The sequence below is a fragment of the Cephus cinctus genome, unplaced genomic scaffold, assembly GCF_000341935.2.
Source record: "Cephus cinctus unplaced genomic scaffold, Ccin1 Ccin1_scaffold0240, whole genome shotgun sequence".
Classification (NCBI taxonomy): domain Eukaryota; kingdom Metazoa; phylum Arthropoda; class Insecta; order Hymenoptera; family Cephidae; genus Cephus; species Cephus cinctus.
The window spans coordinates 433,186-453,821 of NW_014332956.1; the positions used below are offsets into that span (position 1 = coordinate 433,186).

The window sequence follows — 20,636 nt, forward strand, 5'->3', positions numbered from 1 at the left end:
GATAGCATAGTATGAGCAAATGCTTGGGACGAACTTCGATGGCGCCAATAGGGATTTCTGTCGCTACTGCAGAGAACTGTCGGTAAAACTTTATTTGATTGAGGAGTTGCCTTGAGCGCACCTCTACTGTGATCGTAACATATGGCGAATGTTCAGTATTCCTTCATGTTACTGTAAAAGGTTGTGTCGTTTATTACAGTTTCTGAAAATTATTGTGAATTGAAAATGAAGGAAGATTTGTACAACGACATAATGAATACAATCCGTTCATTTCGCGGTCTATCAATAGATTGCGAAAGAATGCTAACAGAAAAATACAACAGGTTAACGTCACTTTTTATACTGTTTATTTACTTCTTGAATTCACAATATATTGTTATTGGAAATTGAACTGTCTCATGAAAACCAAAAAATAATAAGTACTTCACGAATACAACATTTATGCTATAAAAGATGATTTTCTCTATGTTTAGTATTTCGCCATACACTCTGAACAGCATATTGTCCGCGGAAGTACAGCGACAAATGAAAATATGTCATGGTAAACTTTTCAGGAGTAACAAAAACTACTTGACAAAGTGAGTAGTTAATATGTGTAATTAAATTTATATGATATGGACATTTGAGAGCAACCATATAGAATAGAATTTACTTATTCATACTTTTATATTCTTATATATAAGTAATCAATTTTTATTAACCACAGTTATCACAAGGCTATTAAACGTGGAGAACCTGTGGGAATACTCATACGAATAGCAAAACAGCTGCAAGCCCCTCCAGCATTATTGGCACGGCATGTTTTGGAAAAACATTATGATATTGCAAAACCAAATAGTAAGAATTTCATTGAACCACTAAGTTATGTCTATCATATTCAATTAAAATCAAGAAATTGTATATTTTTAGCTCCAAAAGCAGAATTGAAAAAACAGTTTAAAGATACCACTCTCATAGAGGATAAAGATCTTGCATATGAAGTTTATTTGGTAATAGTCATTAGTGCAATAAAATATATTAATACTAACTATACTACTACACTAACAATATTTTTTACAGTGTACATTATTCGATGATCAATATGGACCCATTGCAGATGCAATTGGACGGTAAGTTGCACTTGCATTTTTTCTATTATCAAATTACTAAAAATTACCTATCTGTGCAGCTCTGTGGGTCAAAAATATGAAGCACTCCTACAAACTTACCTGACTGAAAGAAATATAGCTTTTCATGACGAAGAGCATCTAAGACAAAAGGGCTATGACAAAACCCCAGACGTTAAACTGGAAGTACCAATTGCCGTGAATGGCTTTGTTATCAATTGGATTGAATCGAAAGCTCGTTTCGGTAGTGCCGATATGCACAAAAAATATATCAAAGACCAATTCTCAAGTTACTGGAATCGTTTTGGACCAGGGTTAGTGATTTACTGGTTTGGTTTTCTTGACACGTTGGTTCAACCTAACGAAAAGAATTTCATCATCATGGATCACTTTCCAGAAAATATTACCTACATGAATCCTAGTTCCATGAAGCCCTTGCAATGAATATCTGTATGTAGCACTACTATAACTATACTTTGTACAACTTCTCTACTACCTCTGTACAGTAATAAAAATATTTCCTCAACATTCACGGAATCCAAAAAAATGATTTCAATCTGCATATACATCATCCAGCTCTTTCTTTACTGAATTACAAATAGAAATACATTCCTCTGTGTCCGACAATAGCGAAAACTCATCTCATGTTAGTCATATCTATATAATTTGTAATTCAAAGTATACCCGATTATCCAGCCTAAACGTACCATCTGAACATAGTTTACGCTAAGAATCAAATGGCCGGTCTATTTCAGGTGGTCCATTTGACCGGAATAACCCGGTATATAAAAATTTCAACGATAAGAATAAACTGAATAGCTTCCAAGAAAGTAATAAAAGTTACAAAAATCCGAAGTTGTAACTCGTCATTCCCAATAACTAAAAATTAAAAAAGTTATACGTATCGTACCTTTAAATCCACGACAAGCCAATATAAAGTCAATAACAATTTCCTAAAAATCAATTCAAACACAGAAAATCCTATATCCAGTATGCCAGCAATGATCGTCATAAACAACTAACAAAAATAATAACTTCTTTTTGTCCGCCACAGAAATAGCTTACTTAATTTATATATCCGGCATGCATGGGACATACCGTTTGCCATTCTTTCAAATCTGATCGCTGCCTCCACAAATACAAACTTGTTAGCTACTTTACATTTAAACATCCAAAATGTCCACAAAAGAAATAATAAGCGATAAGTTTACAATATCTAGATACCCAGCATGCAATATCGATAAAAATTCGAATCACAAGCAACTATAATTATTTAATACTAAATTGCACCCAATTCATTACACAATTCTTCCACGAAAATCTCACCGAAGTCATATCGCTCAGAAGAACAACTAAAGAATCGTAAATCATTTAAGCTGAATTCTGTCTAGCGAAAGCGAACTGGTCTCTTGTACCAAGGTAGCCCACTTCGCACAGCTCAGAGTATAGGGGCCATTTAATATTATGCTTTTTCCTATCCCTCCAGCCTCTGACCGTAATAATAGAAATCGTGTTATTATATCCAGACTATCCTGCGACTACCACGCAGACTCGATCAACACCACACGAAGCGGCCCCACGCAAATCAACACAGCGACTCCTTGTTATAACGTGTAACGCGTGCAGCGTTGTGCTTCGTTTCCCCACTGCTGTCGTAGTTTCTGCGCTCTTCTCTTATGTCTGTAATAACTATAGCCAACCAGACAGCCCTCGTAGCATTCAAAAGCCAGTACGCTCTCAAAGAATGTCGCCCGTCGGCGACACTCACAGGGTGAGTTCCATTGGATAAAGCCAAATTCTATAACGTATTATCGCATCAAAGATACTAAACGAGTGTAACTTAAAGTTTGTATCGAGCGGAGTTTCATAGTGAAGAAAAAAATAACAATCTTGAGAGAAAATTATTGTAGGCTGTAAGAAAAAACTGAAAAAATTAATATCCACGATTTATAGAGATTATTATATTTTTTGTGTGATTTATATCGTTAGGCAATCTTTAACCACTTCATAATAGTGTCATATCATGTGGAAGGAGTATTTCGTTTTATACGTATACAAAATGTAGATACTAATCCTATTGGGTGAGATCATAAATATCATTTGAATCAGACTATCCTTATGGTATACGGGTATGGATACAAGTTTGTGCACTTCAAATCGTTTCCATTGGATGTTCGTCGCGACCGGGAGAGAATCAAATGATGATCCAGTCAAACTGGTTACAGTGGGAGAATTTATTGTAATTGGGAATGAAATTCCAGGCTATGTAAATAAATGCATGTACAGTCGTAGGTGCATTGTGAAATTGTGCAACCGTGATGAATCTCACTGAGCCAGTAGATTTCCTTTATTGACATTGGCAACCGTAGCTCTTTTTTGTCTGCTGGTTCTTTACGATCGCCGTGAAAGGTGCTTCATGCGTAACAGGCAACAGCATACTAAAAAGTAATGAAATTGTTATAAACTCTAGGTAAGATGTCGAAAGATTCCTCAAAGAATGCGTCGCAAGCCTATCTTGCCAAACTTGCAGTACAAACTCAACTTGCAAGGTTAAGGAGGGAGGTGAGATGCTACAACTATATTAATTTGTTCTAAATATAATTTATTAAATGCAAGAAGTAGATTGATAATTTTTACTATGCGTTTCAGGAGGATGAGGATCTATGGATTTCCGGGGAAGAACTGTATACAGAGGGTAGTAGCGACGAAGAGGATTCTCGACAAAAATCCCGATATCCTCGTCTACGAAATCATTTACGACCCGGTTCCTCGTCGCCACGAAGGAACGATATGGTTCAAACAAATTCGAGTCGCTTAAATGAGCAATTCAGCACGGATTTTAAAGCCAAATCAGACGGTTCGGATATGGCTTCAGGATCCAAACTAGAAGATAAACTGAAAGAAGAAACACCGGCAGCACGACTGCTGGACAGTGCCTCGAAATTATTTCCAAAGGAATCTGATCGCCTCGGGATGTCCTTAGAAAGTGACGACGCGAATTTAAGTTCCAATGAAAATTCAACCTTGAATCTCGGGAGCGACGAGAATGATGAGAGAGAGCCTGATATGGAAATCTCATGGAAACCTAGACGAGGTACAATCGTATTACCAGACTCAAGTGAGGAAATGGATATAGGGACTACCGAAAATAAACTGTAGTGCGCAATGGTCTTAGTTTGTCTTGAATTACTTTTTATATGCTTGTATTTGTATACTATAGGTAAACCGCTTATCAATCATTTTAACTTCACAGTCTCCTCTCAAAAACACGCATGAATTGCACAAAGGTCTTTTTCAAATATTTGATAGCATTTGAAAGGTGACTTTGTTACTCTCTCATAGTTTATTTTCTTATTATTTATCGCTATAGCTTTATGCTTTAAATATTGAATTTCACTCTTAATTAGAATGTAGCTTGTATATAATTATTTGTAGGGTCACCTGTTTACAAGAATATATGTATACTGAATACTGCAATAATTCAATGTCCGTTCACACTTCGATATACATATTTGTGAATTCCACTTTAATGTTATCCGTACTACATTATTTCCCATCTTTTCCTTAAAATTGATTTGCACGAAAAATATATATATAGTCGAAGGACATCGCTCGTTAATCTTCGAAGAAGCTGTAGCCGGTCTGAGAGAATTGCAACTGGATTACAACAACGTTTCTGATTCCGTATTAAAACTACGTGAATGTCTGTCATCAAGAGAGAATGAGCCGGAGAGAATATTATCAATTGAAACTATTATCAATGGAAATCCTGATGAACTATTTCCTGTGAGGGAATACCAGTCACGAAACACAAAGTGCTTGGGGGATTGCAATGCGGATGAAAGTGTTGAAAGGAAGGAAACAAATATTATGAGAATGAACGAACTTGACGAGTCCATTAATGAATTGGAGAAAAGAATTGAGGTAATTTCAAAGACAAATTAATTCACTGAATTGCTGAAATGTTGAAAGGATATTATTGATAAAACAAAGTATCGCATACGTGTAGTCATAGGCAACCCATTTTTTGTTCAAATATTGATTTAATTAAATTGGGGTATGTTCTATGGATGATTTAGAAAGAAGTTACAGACACTTTATATTGTCAACGACAAAATCGCAAAGAACTTGGAAAATTATTGTTACTGAGATCTCCTGAAACAGGAAGATTATTGAAAAATACAGAAGCATTTTTTCAATTGTGTCCTGGAATTAAAAACGTAACTTCAGGTACATTGTGAAAATACAAATCCTGATTGTCCATGAGCAAATTATCATTAAATGTTATAATATTTAATATAGAAAATGCCAACCATCCTCGACTTCCCGAGGTATCTACAATAAACAATATGAACACACATGAATCAACATTTGTAAAGTTTGCCACTGAAAAGCAGCAACTAAAAAAGAAACTATCTATGCTTGAAAGAAAGAATGTTATATTTACTGAAAGGAATAAAAGGGTAACTACCACCGATACATTTACTTTTAATCTATTTTTAAACCATTGCAATTGTAGAAGAAATACTTTTAGTTAGCTGCATGCTCTATGGGATCATTAGCAATAACAGACGAAGAAAAACAAAGATTGGAGAATCTTCTGATAATAGAACCAGATGATACTAAAAAAAATAGTGAATCAATAAATTGTGATAAAAAGTGTCGGACAAATGACAATCCATATTCACTTGATGCCAATGCCATAAGACAACTAAAGGAATTAGATGAAAAGCTCGCAGTAAGTAAAGTGTTGTAATAAAGATAATATAATATCTAATTTTAACACTTTTAATTCTCATTCGCTTTGCTCAAGCATATTAATCCTCGCAAGTTCAAACTATCCCAAAATATAAAATGCGGAAAGCATGAATGCTTGGAACACAAACTGGACTGTATTAATCATTCACTACAAACACTAGCTGAATCAAAATCCAAAGTATGTATTAACTCGATGCGTGGTTAGTATATAACAAGTATAAAATATTTTAACTATGAACATGCTTTTAGGAAATATTGCCCATTTCCGAAAATGAAATACGAAAATTAATCGAGGAATATCACGCAGAAAGTAATAACAAGGACCAAACATTACAGCACGTTGCAGAAATCATAGTTAGTCCAACAGAAAATGTGGAAACTAAGTCAAACGAAAGCACGATTCCTTCATTTTCCTCCGTATCAACTATTGACACTGTAGGAGATATATCTCAAGATATTATTAATGAACTAATCAAAGAAGCTCAAATTTCAATGCCTCTATTCCAGTTAAGGTATCAACCTAACATAGCCAGTGAATATTAAATAAGTTCTGAGCACCTTACAATAAAACGCGAAAAATTAACAGTTAACTAACACATCCCACGAAATATATTTATTTCGATTCTATATCCAACATTTTCATATACATTATTTTAATTGAATTGTATGCTATTAACTATACAGGTTTCTCATTCTGTGTGTCAGTACTAATGAGATATAACACATAGGAAACCCTGATTGCATAATAACAAATCCATTCATCATACGACTACAAGGCAGTGTATCTGTTTTTTTTTCTTACGTCTTATGTTATGGACCAGTATTCAAAAGATTAAAGATAATTTATACACCCTGGTTCATTTCATTTGTGATGTACTGTTCGAAACTTGTTCTATTTTATCAGATATGATTTGGCCACTATTGCTCCATCACCGATTCTTTGTGTGCACAAAATAGAAGACACAATTTTGAGAATCGTAGAAACACTTTAGGATATAATCACCTCCTTACGAAATTTCATCTAATTGCATCTTGCTGTTGAAATGGAACGTGTGTTATATACAAATAAACATAATTCACTTAACTTTCTTAAAGTTTGTCTTTCTTCTTATTTTTATCCGACACAGTGTACTTGTCGTAGCTTTTTGTAGGATCAAAAGGTTCCCACCTGCTAGCTGGGAAGATGTGCTTGTTTCTTTCATACCAAGATCTGTAATTATAAATTATTTAAGTGATTTAGGAAAAGTAGAAATTTTTTATATCACTTATGGTAAGATCACATGTGTATTGTGCCCGTATTTGAAGTAATATTTAGTACCTAAGTAATACTTTGCCAGCATGGGACTCCTCCGTTTCAACGGAAGCGTCATGCATTACACGAATATCATCATGAACATCGAAGGTGAACAAAGGACCACTTTTTCCCCTAGCCTAAAACAACAAAATTATTCTTATATTTCAAAACATATTGACAGTTTATCTGGAAAAGTTATTAGATACATGTAAAAATTACCTTTGTCACAATAAAATCATAAAATGTGTAATGATGTGGTAATATTAAATCCTCTTTGACGTACATCAGTTGATCAGCCATTACCGTCTTGAGCTCGCTGAATTCTCTTCTTAATACCTCCAGACATCGTTGGAGAAGTTGATATATTGAATTACCTGCCGACAGTACAAACTAATATCGATTAATACAGAAATTCTTCTGCACTGTATGTATAATTACTTCATAGAATCAAATTGTACGATTCGAAAGAAGATTATATCAATTATTCTACATAAACCTCTACCTTTTTTCATTATAACACTTCTTCTGTGGCCTGATCCATCCCAGTAACTGAAAGTAATCTCAATTTCCTCTTCCTTCAAAGCATTCTGTTTCCTAGCCCATTCTTGCCTTAACTCCTCTCTTAATCTATTTTCCTCTTCTTCTCTTTCTCTGTCTGGTAGAAAACTGGTATCTACATCAGGATTCTTCTTAATTTTTTTCACTGGTGACACAGAACTATCACTACTCTTTGATTTATTCGATTTTTCAGATTTAGCATCTGAATCCTCATCGGAGCATTCAACTTCTTCATCCAGATTGAATGATAGAGCTTGTATTTGTTTCTTTTGCTTATTTTTCTCAGCCTGTTTAGCAGCTAACGCTCGTTCTTTCTCCTGCTCCTTTTCTCTTTCTTTTTGTGCTAATTTTCTCTCTCGTTCCTTCACAATATTTTCCTGTTTTGCCTTCATCTCATTTAAAGTAACAAGACCGATCGTAGACGTTTTGAGTTGCTGTTCCACAGCATTATAATGCGTAGCAAATTTATTTTCAATGTTATGAATTTTAAGGTCATCTTCAATTTTCTTTTTTCGCAATTCTATCTCCTGTTGTGCAATTTCACGCTTTTTCATAAGTTGCATAGCTCTGCCAGCCTCACTGGCAGCTCCTTTATAATGTGCCATTTTTTTGTTGTTAGAAGGAAAAGTTCCTTCAGTCAATGAGCAAATTAACCTTAAATACAAACGAAAGTATCATATAACGATAATTATACCGCGTATATTAAGTTTTATGAAAACTATTTTTTATTTGATCAATTACTACCCCTAAAATTTATATGAATATAGAAATTGATATTTGTATCACCATGATATCCAGAACGTACCTTCGTAATGTATAAAGATATAAGATGGTGGTATTAAATGACAATTTTATTTTTATGTTATCTACCCAACAAAACACGTATGTTTGAACAGCGTCAAAATATATCGAAATCGTTGAAACTGACCATAAATGCACGAAAATCATCTAAGACTCGCTGACTGCGACTGGCTGCGACAGTCAGCGCACAGATGAGTAGGCAGATGCCCAACGCTACGGCTTTAGACTAAAAGCAAATGTCAACAAACATAACCGGAAGTTTTCAAAAAGTCAATATTTCCCTAGGGTCAATTTTTATAGAACGATTAATAATTTTTAGTTGGAATCAGTTTCTAAATTGAATATCGTGTACGCATTTTCAGCAAAGATAGTAGTGACACATTTTGTACCGTTGGCTTGGTAATAATGCTTTATTTCTCAATTTTTATTTGTGTGATATTCAGTGATATCCTGTTTCGTATTCAGACTGATTCAGACATTAGTACATACCTTACTGTATAGATTATTTGTTTATGTTGGAACTAATTGAAAGTATTGAAATGTAATGAATATTTTTCATGCATTGTGTCATTTAGTTTAAACCTCATGAATTGACCCATCAAACTAATAATTTTTTGCAATGCTATAGTTCGGCAGTGAAATGCTCCATTCTGTGCTACACAAATGCCAAGCCATTTTTTTATGAAGAATAATGAGTGGCGTTCCTCAAGAATGTGAGTGACTTGTCAAATTACTATAAAATCTATCTGATATATTATCAAGTAAACTTTAGCAAATAAATTAATAACACGAGATTGTTGTGAGCATACATGTACAAAATTGATGTATCCATTGTACTAATTTTGAAGATCGGGAAAGAGCAACATAATTAACAAATTTATGAATAAATTAAACATGTAAAAATTAAATTCCCGTTTCAAGTTTCATACTCTTCTATACTCTACTGTGCATAAAAGTATATATTTCGACATAATAATTTATATAGTATAATATAACTGACATAAGAATGTTTGGCTTTGCAGATGAGATGGAGGTTGGAACATCAGTTGAGTTGGAGGCTTGTGAAGATGAATCTATACTGATACAAACTGTAAAGAATATAGTTCAAGAGAATGAAGAAAATGAAGAAGCTCCGGAGGAATATTTTGTGGTGACAAATATCCAGAATGACCAGAATGGTCAAATAGAAGTTACTAATACAAAAGTGATTGATACAATTAGTCACCCTGAAGAGAATTCAAATTGGATGGATATGTGCAGAGTTTGTGCTAATTTAAATGACCATCTAATCCCGATTTTCGAGGGTGAGGGTGCTGAGCATGAGCTATGTAACAAAATTCATAAATACCTCCCTATTCATGTAAGCATAGTGATCCAGTACTGCTTCACTTTATTATGTAAAAAGCATATATTTAATATTAATAATATTTCAGGTATCTGAAACTGATAATTTGCCACTCCAGCTGTGTTACCACTGTGCAGCAACACTTTTAGCATGGCACGAATTGGCTGAAGGATGCTTGGATGCTGAACGTCGTCTTCTTCAAATGCAAGAAGAATTTCAACATAAACAACAGGTTTGCTTTCTAAATGTTAATTAAAAATATTTACAAATGTTAATGAGGTATTAATATTTGATTCAATAGCTAGTTGAATGATGTAATTTCTTAACGTAGTATTGAGACATCGAGTATACAAAATCATTTGAATATTTAGTTTCATATACAGCTTAAAGCAATCAAGGAAAAGTTTAATGCTTATATTTACTATTGATGTGACAAGTTAGGTTTTTTTTACAGCCACATGATGAGCAGCAGAATCATATGAAAGGAGATCTGAATGAGGAGACAATTGTCAATGATACTGAAAGGTAAAGACTTTTTTCTATTATGGAAAATTTACCATTTTTGCCTAGTTTAAAATATCCCTGAAAAGTAAAATTGGAGTATCATTCATTTGATAATCAAGTTTAGACTACTTTTACTATCTTTTATTAGTAATTAATGATAAATCCATACCATGGACGTCATTTTATTGTTTTCCATTTGTTCAAGAGTTTCCCTTCTGCTTATGCAGTATGTTATCAAATCTATAGTCTTCCAAATACAATGTTAACCATGCTTAGACATATATCATCAGTATTAAATACTGTTAGTTATTAAGTTATACATAGCTCAATTTATTTCATTATCTTACTCTATCTATACACAGTTCAACATATAAGTTCAACCTATATTTAAGATCTTATATATAAAAATGAGGCAATTATTTATTTAAATATCCCTTACTTTAAATTAAATAACCCTAATTAGCTATTGAGTAAAAATCAATTGAAACGTAAAAAAAACATAATATAATATCATAACCAATAGAGGATGGGATGTGAGACAGGTTAACTTTAAAGGTGGGTGGTCGGGGTAGAGCATTATGAGTTATTTTATTATTACCTATTTAGAACATTATATGAATGTGGAATAAAAAATTTTTGCTTTCACCGCCAGTCAATCGGTTAGTGACTTAAGAGAACTGCATGACAAACTAATATATTCATGAAATTGTCAAAATCCGATCATCGCCTCTTTACTCCAAATAAATGCACATCAGTAAACATAATCGAGAATATAAGCGATAATCCATGGCATCCACCGGCACCTTGTGCTTTACTTTTGTTGTAAAAAAACTGAACGAAATTCAGGAGATGTACACTTCTAGATACTCAGATTGAATACATTGGAACAAAAAACTCCAAATGGAAGCTAAGAGTCTCGGATGAAAGGAGAAAAAAAGTAAAATGAACGTGCTAAAAATGCAATAATCTACGCAGCGAAAATTGGATGAACTGCGAAAGATTTTCATGTATAAACACTCGTATCTATGTCGTGTCAATATAACAGAATGTCTCGCAAAAACTGATGAACAAGACGGTATTGGGCGTACCAGAAAAATGAATTTGGAATCAAGTGGTAACCTAAACTTTCCAAAAGCCTCATCGAATACCAGTTTCATTAATGTACTAACTAATAATTTCTTATTTGGTAATGAATACCGCGTTTTGTTTAACATATATAGAAAGACCAGACGATATACATTTCAATGCCGATGACTCCAATGATTTAAGATCAATGAAAAGGTGACGATTTCCCTTGTGCAAATTGATTAACGGACTGTACACCACCCACCTTCTGTCTCGTCACACAACTGCAAATCTGGAGTCAAGTTTTGACTGTTTTGCAGGTCGAGTAGAGTCCAGACACCATTTAAAGTATTCCTTGACACGCAGAATATATTTTGGAAGCCGTACAAAAGCCCAAATCAACCACATGATAGAAAACTCATGATGAGAAGGGATACAGACTCGGCTTGGATAACCGTTGTGGACGCGACCCTTCACCAGGCTCCAATGATGTCTGACCCACTGGCTAGTAATGATTCTGAAATTAAACAAGATAAGTCCAATGTATCGAAAGAAGGTATCACCAAGGGATACAGTAAATTTCACACGCATACGATAGCCGTAGAGAATAATTTGAATGAGGAGCAGGAGAGAATAAGGACTAAATGTGAAACATGCTCACAAGAGTTTGATCTGGCCGGAGACTTACAAGAGCATAGTAAAGTACACAAAGTTTTAACCGACATACAAGAATCTTATCAATGTCTAGAATGCGGAAAGTGTTTTAAATTAAAAGACTCATATCTAAGGCACATGAGAATACATACAGACGAGCGACCTTTTACCTGTCACATTTGTGGAAAACAATTTCGCGACTCTGGCGGTTTATCCAGACATCTAAAAGATGTGCACGCTAAAGTGAAAAACTTTTCCTGCGATATTTGCGGCAGGTCGTTTGCCTCCAAGGCTACCAGGGATGATCACCGTCGCACTCACACAGGAGAACGACCTTACATCTGCGACTCATGCGGCAAGACATTCAAATCAAAAGCGTCTCTCTATATACACAGCAAACTGCATACAGATGAGTTTCCACACCTGTGTTCCTACTGTAATAAGAAATTTCGTCGAAGACAAGAGATGCTGGCACATGTCACCACTCATACCGGCGAGAAGAATTACGGATGTGACGTATGCTCAAAACGATTTCGTGTCAAATCGGAACTCGTCAGACATAAACTTATTCATTCCGAGGACAAGCCATTTGTGTGCACAAAGTGCGGCCTCGCATTTCGTCAGAAGCGCTATCTCAACAATCACATTAAGAGCAGACACATCGAATCCTTTCGAAACTGCTAGTATACGATTGTCACCCATCCTATTCCCTACAACCGATACCGCTACAAGAGGGAAGTCATTCACATCTCCTGCGTTTATTATGTTTCCAGGTTTGGCGCCCCAAGGAAGAAATCCTTTGCGGCATACCGTTCAGCTCAAACGGCACTTTTATCCAGAAATAGTCCCGCACAATTGAATCGAAAATGCGCGGATCCTGGAGAGCAGGAAGTGACTGATCCCTTAGCCCAAACCGGAGAGTCTGACGAAGTTAAAGTAGAAGTGCTGACATACGACGAGAGTAGTCTGAATTCGGTGGATGGAAGCACCGACTCAGAGTACCAACCGGAAAGTAGAGGAACGCATATCCAAAGAAGAAATCCTACTCGGACAATTGCACGAAATTCTGTGATATCCAACGAGCATGTCTCGAAAGAAGCTAAGACGATGCACCCTTGTGAAAAATGTGATCGAGTTTTCAAAAGGGAATTTCATTATAAGCGGCACGTGGCAAACTGCCACGAGAAATTCGTGACAAGAAGCGACAGCGAGGACTACACTGAAAGTATTAATGCGGAATCTTCACAAAAGACCAAGCTCGTTGAAATCGAGGAACCGAATGTTACTGAAGAAGAAAGTGAAACTGATGACAAGAGTGTTGATTGGGAAGCATGCACTAAGTCTAGAAGAAGGAGACTTCAGTCATATCCTTGCATGCATTGTGATTATACGGCTAAGAAAAAGAAGTTACTTGAATTACACAATATGGAATACCACCCAGAATTGTCAATTAAGAAACAAAGTAAAAAGCCGAGAAACATAGACAAAGAGACTGTAAAACGTGCAAGAATGGAAGTGAATGGAAGAGTTTATTATCATTGTAACGAATGTGGTAAAAATCTTTATTCCCCTTATACATTTTCTTGGCATATGAGAATTCACACTGGTGAACGTCCCTTTACTTGCCATCTTTGCGGAAAACAATTCCGTGTCAATCAGGGGTTGGCAAGACATCTACGCGAGACTCATGCGGGTATCAAGAAGTTTCCTTGTGATATTTGCGGTCGTATGTTTTCTACAAAACGTAACGCTGAGGATCACAGACGAATACATACTGGCGAGAGACCATACGTCTGCAACATATGTGGAAAAGCATTTAAACAAAAGGCTTCGCTGTTTGTGCATAATCGCACGCATACTGACTTTTTTCCATTCAAATGTAGCTATTGCGATCAAGGCTTTCGTACCAGACCACCTCTAATGGTGCATATCACTAAGCACACTGGTGAAAAACCCCATGCATGTGACATATGTGGTCGCCGGTTCCGCATAAAATATGAACTAAAGCGACATCGACTGATACACTTTGATGAGAAACCTTGGCAATGTACAGACTGTGGGCTCTCTTTCCGCCAAAAGCGTTATTTAGTTAATCATAAAAAACTGAATCACAACACAATTCCTTCATTGCCTACGCACGAGTAACACCGAATATCTCTTTTCAGGTATTCTTGTCAAGGTGCTAAACTCATGCCAATGTGCAGGCGGGGAAAGTTGCATATTAAAGAAGAAATACAGCGATTAGAAGTTGTTAACTGTGGCAATAAAATCATCGCGGTTAATAACAAGGAAAGATCTGTGAAGAAATATAACAAAAATAAAATCATAGAAGATGAAGCATCCAGCAAAGAGAAATTCAAGAGGCCAAGCAACACTGTTGATATTGAGCAGAAATCAAAACTTCAGACTGAACCTGAGGAACTATCTTTAAAAAGTGAAGACGAACCGAATCTAGAAATGACGAAAGAGCTTAAGGTACAGAATGAAAAATCTAAAAAAGAGGGCAATAAGACAGTTACAACCCGCGTAAAACGAACGTCAGAACAACGCGCGGAATTGGCACGTTGTCAAATATCCGCAAACGGATCTACGCACTATAAGTGTCGCGAATGCGGTAAATTTTTATCGACCTCCTATAACTTTTTGACGCATCTCACTGTGCATACAGGAGAAAGGCCATATACATGCCATATATGTGGAAAAAGTTTTAGCGCTGCTTCCGGTTTAAACAGGCACGTTCGAGATGTTCATACTGGAGCAAAGAATTTTGCGTGTGACATATGCGACCGTAAACTTGCCACGAAAATTGCCAGAGACGAACATCGTAGGACTCACACTGGAGAGCGTCCACATGTCTGCGAGACTTGCGGAAAGTCATTCAAGCAAAGAGCCTCGCTTCACGTTCATAAGCGTTTTCATGCAAAAGATTTTACTCACTCGTGCTCGCTGTGTGACCGTGGCTTTCGAAGGAAACAGGAACTTAATAAACATATTCTCATTCACACTGGGCAAAAACCCTACACTTGCGATCTGTGCGGCAAACATTTTCGTAGCAAGGGCTGTATTAGTCGACATAAGCGTACTCACAGTAGTCAGAAACTACATCGATGCTCTATTTGCGAGGCTGGGTTCTCACAAGAACGATACCTCAAGAATCACACAAGGAACATGCACAAAACTGCGCGTACTCCAACATGATACTGGACTGTTTGTTTCCAGGTTACACGAAGAGATGATCGCCAGACAGAAAGAGGTGGATGACTTTCACGATGTGAAGATCGAGCAGGTGGAATATGTCGAGTGCGAACAGTGCGCGGCTATGTTCGTAGACATAGCTACCCTTGTCATTCATATGAACACTGAGCATGGCCAGCCAGTGCATTATTGTGAATTATGTAAACTGGTATATCGAGGAGATTTCGAAGATTTTCAGCAACACGTAATAAGCCACGATAACAGCTACACCAGGATGCGTTCCTTGAAGACGTTAGAAAAAGAACGCCTGGAGCAATCGTTCGAAGAGAAAATAAATTCCCAGGTATATTTACTTCAGGAATACAATAACGAAATTCTGGATAGCAATGCAACAAGCAAGTCATACGAGTGCGATATATGCGGAAAGTGCTTTTCCCGAAAGCACTTACTCAAGTATCACTTGAACGAACATGAAGATACCGAGCAGACTAATTTACCTGATGAAATAGAATTACTGGAACGTGCTAAGCAGACAATTTGTGAACGGGTGTCGTATAAATGTAATACCTGCGAGAAAGTGATACTAACAAAAAGAGGATTTCTTCGGCATATTCGTATTCACCTGGATAAACGACCCTGTAAATGTGAGCATTGCGGCAAGTGTTATAGGATTGAGCAAGATTTGGCAAGACACATCAGGGACGTTCACGAGGGCTTGAAAAGATACGTCTGCGATATATGTAATCGACCATTTGCAAATAAAGGGGCGCGAGATGACCATAGACGAATCCATACAGGGGAAAGACCGTTCGCTTGTGAACATTGCCCAAAAACATTTCGTACCTTAAATTCAATCTATATTCACAATCGTACGCACACTAATTATAAACCACACAAGTGCCCTCATTGCGACAAACATTTCCGTTGTAGACAAAGACTGAACAATCATTTAACCACGCATACTGGCGTCAAAGCATTTTCATGTGAAATATGCGGGAAACTCTTTTCTGTAAAGGGCGAAGTCATGCGACACCGTGCTACCCACAATCAAGATAAACCTTATGTTTGTACTAGTTGTGGATTAAAGTTTGGTCAGAAACGATATCTCAGAACTCACATTAAACAGCATCACAAGGACCAATCAGGTTTACTGTTGGCAGAGTTAACAGAGACGCGCAACTAAACCTATATTTATGTACATTTAAATATTAGTTGCCTTATCTTTTACACGAATCTTAGAACGAGGCAGCATGCAATTAAACACGAGCTATCTCTTGGGACATAGACACTGTAAAAAAATATATAACCATGAAAATCCTCTGTACATTTCAATATCTCAATTAATATACGATAAAGTAAAACTTTACTTACTGTCATTGAAATTCTATTACATCTCCCATGTCTTTCTTATACTTACAGGTTTAACGATCACGATGGCTTCCACACTAGATTCTCCAATTTCACCGATTTTCAAAAGATCTACAGAGCGTTCCTCTATCCTTGTAAAAATTCTGTACAGCCTTCTTCAACTGATACACAACATGAACCCATAGACAATGGTTCCCTACCTGCCTCTAACAATCTAATAAAAGATTCTCGAAGTAATGAAAAATCCCTCAAAGCCCTGATAAAATTAGAAAAATCAAACATTCCGAGTAACGATGAAAAAGAGAACACCGACGTTTCTAGCCTCACAAGTTGTACTTCAGAATATCAAAGCTGTGCAATTTGCGCGAAAGTATTCACCCAGCAAGCACTTCTGGATCAACACGTAAACACTGTTCATGTAATCGAAACATGTTTAAAATCAATGAAAGATGAGAGCTCAACAGAGGAATTGGATTCACCTGAACCTCAACCTCGGCCAAGCCTTGCAGTAAATCTTTTTGAATGCAAATTATGCCGCAAGAAATTTCGTCTACAGGAAAGCTATCGCACACATATGCGTACTCATACAGGAGAGAAGCCATTCACATGTCACATATGTGGTAAACAATTTGGTCAGACAGGTAGTCTCTATTACCACTTAAAACACGTGCATGGTGGAGTTAAAAATCACTCATGCGATATTTGTGGAAGGAGTTTCGCTATGAAAGCTGCAATGGAGGATCATCGAAGGATTCATACGGGTGAGAGGCCATATATATGTGATTCTTGTGGAAAAACATTTAAGACGAAAGCCTCCTTGTATATACATAGTAAAACTCATACGGATGAATATCCTCATAAATGTACCTACTGTGCTAAAGCGTTTCGATGGAGGCAACAAATGTTAGGACATTTAACTATTCATACTGGAGAAAAGAATCATACATGCGACATTTGTGGAAAAGGTTTTGGTGTTAAGAATGATTTGACTAGACATAAACGTATTCATTCTGAAGAAAAGCCATACGTATGCCAACAATGTGGCATAAGTTTTGGACAGAAACGATACTTGAAGAGTCATGAACGCGCACGACATAGATAAGTTACAGTTACATTAGTTATTTTATCTAAATATTGGCAGAATTTTCGATGTAAGAAGATTGGAAGAATAATACTAATCAGAAGTATATAAAATATACAAATATTTTATTTGAAGGCACTTTGGTTTTCAGATATCTATTTGTACGTATATAAAAATAACAAAGTCTCATTGTTTTATAAAGAAAATAAATGGTATTACATTCAGGAACATTACCGCGTACATTGATTTCTACCTTAAGAATATAAATCTTATCCTTAAATTTCTTACTTTTATTTGGTGACAATAATAGAAAACATTTTTGACCAAGATGTTAGATGGCACAACATAAAAGAGACAAATATCATGTAATAATCTTGGCAATTATCTGAGAGCCTCTGTTTTTTAACATGACTTACTACATATTATTTGATTAAACGTAATTAAACTACAAAGAAATGTTCAGTTACATTGTGGTAAACAAAAATAGTAACTTATGTTCAATTTGACATCGTATTCATATATGTAACTAAAAAGAAACGCAGTTCGATAATAAGACTTGAAATTATATCTAATAGAAAAATAAAATTTCATATTGAAATGTTAAAATAATTAGAAATATTAAGTTGCTGCTCCACTTTTGACGACACATTGTCATAAGTGTTTGAGAATCAGATGGCTTAGTATAGTTTGGACATAGATTTCTTTCCGCGGCCAATGCTCATAACAGAATTGTCATTATTTGCATTATTTTGTGAAAAATTGATGTCATTCATATTAGGAACATTATTATTCTGCAATGATTGAGCTGGTGTAGAACGACCAGATAGAGCTTGAGAATATGAAAAACCACGAGGAGCATCACATGTATTGTTAGATTGAGAATTATGATTTTGAGGATCATAAAAAGGATTAAGAAAAGCTTTCTGCTCAACATTATCTTCGACATGTTCTGTTTTAAAGTACGAGTCGAAAAATTCATCCAAACCTGTACCTAATCGTCCATTTCCATTTGCAGATACATCCTGCTGAGATGCGTTTGAAAAAATGTCACTAACATTGGGAATTGCCTGTGCAGCATCTTTGAGCATTTTGTGTATGCGTGGATCAGCAGTTATAGAACTAATATTATTAATTTGCTCTTCAAACATTGCTTTCTTCTTTGCCAAATAAGTTGATATAGTAATAAGATCTGACATGTTTGACTGCCTGTCTGTTAGAGTATTACTCGAAGCAATAGATTCATTATCTGCAATTACTAATTCTGCATCTGCAATACTGAGATGTTGGAAAGACTTTGCAATGTCACTCTGTCTGATTCTTCCTGGAATTGATACTTCCTCATTTAACATAAGCTTCTTCATTGAATCTATGTTCATATCGCTCTTAATAGTTTCTACTATTAAATCCATATCGTAGTCAGTTAATGAGGTTGCTACAGACTCATCATCCCTAAAGTCCTCAATGCTTTCTCTTGGAACACTGAGTTTCTCCGCCTTTGCCGGTAGCCGTGTTTCTTGCACGATTGGCCCGGATCGCTAAATGATTAAAACATAACAATCATTAAACGTACAGATTTAAATCAATTCATATGAAATTAAGAATATAATTACTTTATTCTTCTGTAGATTATTTGATTGCGGAGTTTTATTTTCGTTCACCAATGCTTGCCAACGTCGTTTTTCTGTTTCCATAAAAGCCTTCTTTTCTGATTTACTAGCAACACTCAAACGTCTATATACCAATTTATTTTCAGAATGCTTTAGCGGATCATAAGGTTTCGCTTCGGGTTCCTTAAGAAAAAAAGTTTATCTTATAAATATTTATAATATCCCAGAATACAAATGAGATACAATAATCTATTCAATTTGTAAAAACATGCAATATAGAAATTAATTTGCCTTGTCCCAGTCTTCCTCCGTTGGTACAATATCCTTGTTTACTACATCCTCGATAGGAATAACATTTAATTGTTGAGGAGTATCTACTTTGTACACCTTTGTTAGCTCAATCGCGTAATCCAGGCATGTACTGAGATGAGCCTTCAAAATGAATACACTTTTTTAGTATCATTGAATATATTGGATAATTTACCATACTATATAAAGATATAAATAATTTAGCTTTATACCTGATACTCGACTGGATCAACAATATGCACAGCATTATAAGGACATCGAACTTTTCCAGATGCACGATGGTTTTTTTCACACTTTACAAGATGCATTGGCATCTTGTATCTACGAATCCGATGTGATGGATCATATGGACATGTTTCTAATTGTATGGATTCTCCCATGATGATGTGCAACTATAACTTATCATTAAAAGCATATCGTTATCATATTATCAATGACAAAATAATAACTAAATAATTTATCAATGAAAAATATAATACTTTTTTATTTCCATATAAATAAATTTTTAAATGCTGAATTATGTAGTTATTCACTGAATATTATTAAAATCGTAACAAAGCGATAATAATGAAGGCCAACTGCTTTAATTTCAAACCAACTATCATTGACCTTTATCTTGTAAGTAAACAAATCCTTTATGATTTTTTGAAGGATAAATAAATGTTTGAAAGATAAATAAATGTAATACCAAATTCCTTACCGCAGTTAAATCGAAGCTGTATGTGAAATCTATCGAACAAAGAAGATACTTTAGTTCTTCTGGCTGCCTTCGAATGAATACTCTAGAACACTCAGTCAGCACAAATAAAGGCACGTCCGTAGTCCTTGAAATTTTCTGCCGCAATGGCAGATCCTTTGTTCTCTACCAGCCTTCACAGGAACTATAAAACGTTCTGCTAGAGTGGGGAGCTGGCTCAAATAACACTGATATCTATACTGATGTTTAGAACTTCCTGCCATTGTATAATGTTATTTTTTAAATGTTTTTAAC

The 20,636-nt window shown here is 35.5% G+C and overlaps 5 protein-coding genes across 13 annotated transcripts; 3 read left to right on the forward strand and 2 right to left on the reverse strand.

Annotated features, from left to right (window-relative positions):
- Window positions 1-94: 94 nt before the first annotated feature.
- On the forward strand, window positions 95-1,632 carry LOC107265875 (uncharacterized protein C15orf41 homolog). The gene is made up of 6 exons (XM_015735754.2): window positions 95-323; window positions 474-578; window positions 707-837; window positions 910-989; window positions 1,060-1,109; window positions 1,169-1,632. The coding sequence occupies exons 1-6, from the start codon at window positions 226-228 to the stop codon at window positions 1,548-1,550; spliced, it is 846 nt and encodes a 281-aa protein (XP_015591240.1). The 5' UTR covers window positions 95-225; the 3' UTR covers window positions 1,551-1,632.
- Window positions 1,633-2,082: 450 nt separating this feature from the next.
- On the forward strand, window positions 2,083-6,442 carry LOC107265873. The gene is made up of 9 exons (XM_015735750.2): window positions 2,083-2,877; window positions 3,577-3,668; window positions 3,756-4,200; window positions 4,705-5,030; window positions 5,186-5,336; window positions 5,409-5,569; window positions 5,641-5,844; window positions 5,920-6,042; window positions 6,114-6,442. The coding sequence occupies exons 2-9, from the start codon at window positions 3,582-3,584 to the stop codon at window positions 6,405-6,407; spliced, it is 1,791 nt and encodes a 596-aa protein (XP_015591236.1). The 5' UTR covers window positions 2,083-2,877; window positions 3,577-3,581; the 3' UTR covers window positions 6,408-6,442.
- A 20-nt stretch (window positions 6,443-6,462) lies between these two features.
- LOC107265874 (protein FAM50 homolog) lies at window positions 6,463-8,753 on the reverse strand. Its single transcript, XM_015735753.2, has 5 exons — window positions 8,522-8,753; window positions 7,661-8,370; window positions 7,378-7,532; window positions 7,183-7,295; window positions 6,463-7,074 (listed from the first exon to the last, which is right to left on the reverse strand). Exons 1-5 carry the CDS (start codon window positions 8,662-8,664, stop codon window positions 6,954-6,956), a joined length of 1,242 nt encoding a protein of 413 aa, XP_015591239.1. The 5' UTR covers window positions 8,665-8,753; the 3' UTR covers window positions 6,463-6,953.
- A 62-nt stretch (window positions 8,754-8,815) lies between these two features.
- Window positions 8,816-17,957, forward strand: LOC107265800 (zinc finger protein 2). 8 transcript variants are annotated; one of them, XM_025083120.1, is made up of 7 exons: window positions 8,991-9,058; window positions 9,146-9,230; window positions 9,439-9,472; window positions 9,540-9,877; window positions 9,951-10,094; window positions 10,317-10,387; window positions 12,859-14,581. In XM_025083120.1, exons 4-7 carry the CDS (start codon window positions 9,545-9,547, stop codon window positions 14,228-14,230), a joined length of 1,920 nt encoding a protein of 639 aa, XP_024938888.1. In that variant the 5' UTR covers window positions 8,991-9,058; window positions 9,146-9,230; window positions 9,439-9,472; window positions 9,540-9,544; the 3' UTR covers window positions 14,231-14,581. The 8 variants fall into 8 exon arrangements, with proteins under 8 accessions (XP_015591110.1, XP_024938890.1, XP_024938889.1 ...); XM_015735624.2 differs by lacking the exons at window positions 8,991-9,058; window positions 9,439-9,472 and adding an exon at window positions 8,816-8,916; XM_025083122.1 differs by lacking the exons at window positions 9,439-9,472; window positions 12,859-14,581 and adding an exon at window positions 16,700-17,957 and having other exon boundaries at window positions 8,919-9,058.
- Window positions 17,838-20,499, reverse strand: LOC107265803. Of its 2 annotated transcripts, none has more exons than XM_015735634.2 (5): window positions 20,346-20,499; window positions 19,858-20,043; window positions 19,628-19,768; window positions 19,340-19,519; window positions 17,838-19,264 (listed from the first exon to the last, which is right to left on the reverse strand). In XM_015735634.2, the coding sequence occupies exons 2-5, from the start codon at window positions 20,023-20,025 to the stop codon at window positions 18,407-18,409; spliced, it is 1,347 nt and encodes a 448-aa protein (XP_015591120.1). In that variant the 5' UTR covers window positions 20,026-20,043; window positions 20,346-20,499; the 3' UTR covers window positions 17,838-18,406. The 2 variants fall into 2 exon arrangements, with proteins under 2 accessions (XP_015591120.1, XP_015591121.1); XM_015735635.2 differs by having other exon boundaries at window positions 19,858-20,037; window positions 20,346-20,497.
- Window positions 20,500-20,636: the final 137 nt, after the last annotated feature.

Coding starts and splice junctions, on each gene's coding strand:
- LOC107265874 (XM_015735753.2), bottom strand. CDS start 8,664: ATGATTTTCGTGCATTTATGGTCAGTTTCAACGATTTCGATATATTTT. Junction 8,371..8,521: donor TATCTTTATACATTACGAAG/GTACGTTCTGGA, acceptor TTTGTATTTAAG/GTTAATTTGCTCATTGACTG. Junction 7,075..7,182: donor GCTGGCAAAGTATTACTTAG/GTACTAAATATT, acceptor TTATAATTACAG/ATCTTGGTATGAAAGAAACA.
- LOC107265875 (XM_015735754.2), top strand. CDS start 226: ATGAAGGAAGATTTGTACAACGACATAATGAATACAATCCGTTCATTT. Junction 838..909: donor TGATATTGCAAAACCAAATA/GTAAGAATTTCA, acceptor GTATATTTTTAG/CTCCAAAAGCAGAATTGAAA. Junction 990..1,059: donor TTGCATATGAAGTTTATTTG/GTAATAGTCATT, acceptor TATTTTTTACAG/TGTACATTATTCGATGATCA.
- LOC107265800 (XM_015735624.2), top strand. CDS start 9,209: ATGAGTGGCGTTCCTCAAGAAT. Junction 10,095..10,316: donor AATTTCAACATAAACAACAG/GTTTGCTTTCTA, acceptor TTTTTTTTACAG/CCACATGATGAGCAGCAGAA. Junction 10,388..12,858: donor ATTGTCAATGATACTGAAAG/GTAAAGACTTTT, acceptor TTATGTTTCCAG/GTTTGGCGCCCCAAGGAAGA.
- LOC107265803 (XM_015735634.2), bottom strand. CDS start 20,025: ATGGGAGAATCCATACAATTAGAAACATGTCCATATGATCCATCACAT. Junction 19,520..19,627: donor CGGAGGAAGACTGGGACAAG/GCAAATTAATTT, acceptor TTTTTTCTTAAG/GAACCCGAAGCGAAACCTTA. Junction 19,265..19,339: donor ATAATCTACAGAAGAATAAA/GTAATTATATTC, acceptor TTAATCATTTAG/CGATCCGGGCCAATCGTGCA.
- LOC107265873 (XM_015735750.2), top strand. CDS start 3,582: ATGTCGAAAGATTCCTCAAAGAATGCGTCGCAAGCCTATCTTGCCAAA. Junction 5,337..5,408: donor AATTAAAAACGTAACTTCAG/GTACATTGTGAA, acceptor TATTTAATATAG/AAAATGCCAACCATCCTCGA. Junction 5,570..5,640: donor TTACTGAAAGGAATAAAAGG/GTAACTACCACC, acceptor AAATACTTTTAG/TTAGCTGCATGCTCTATGGG.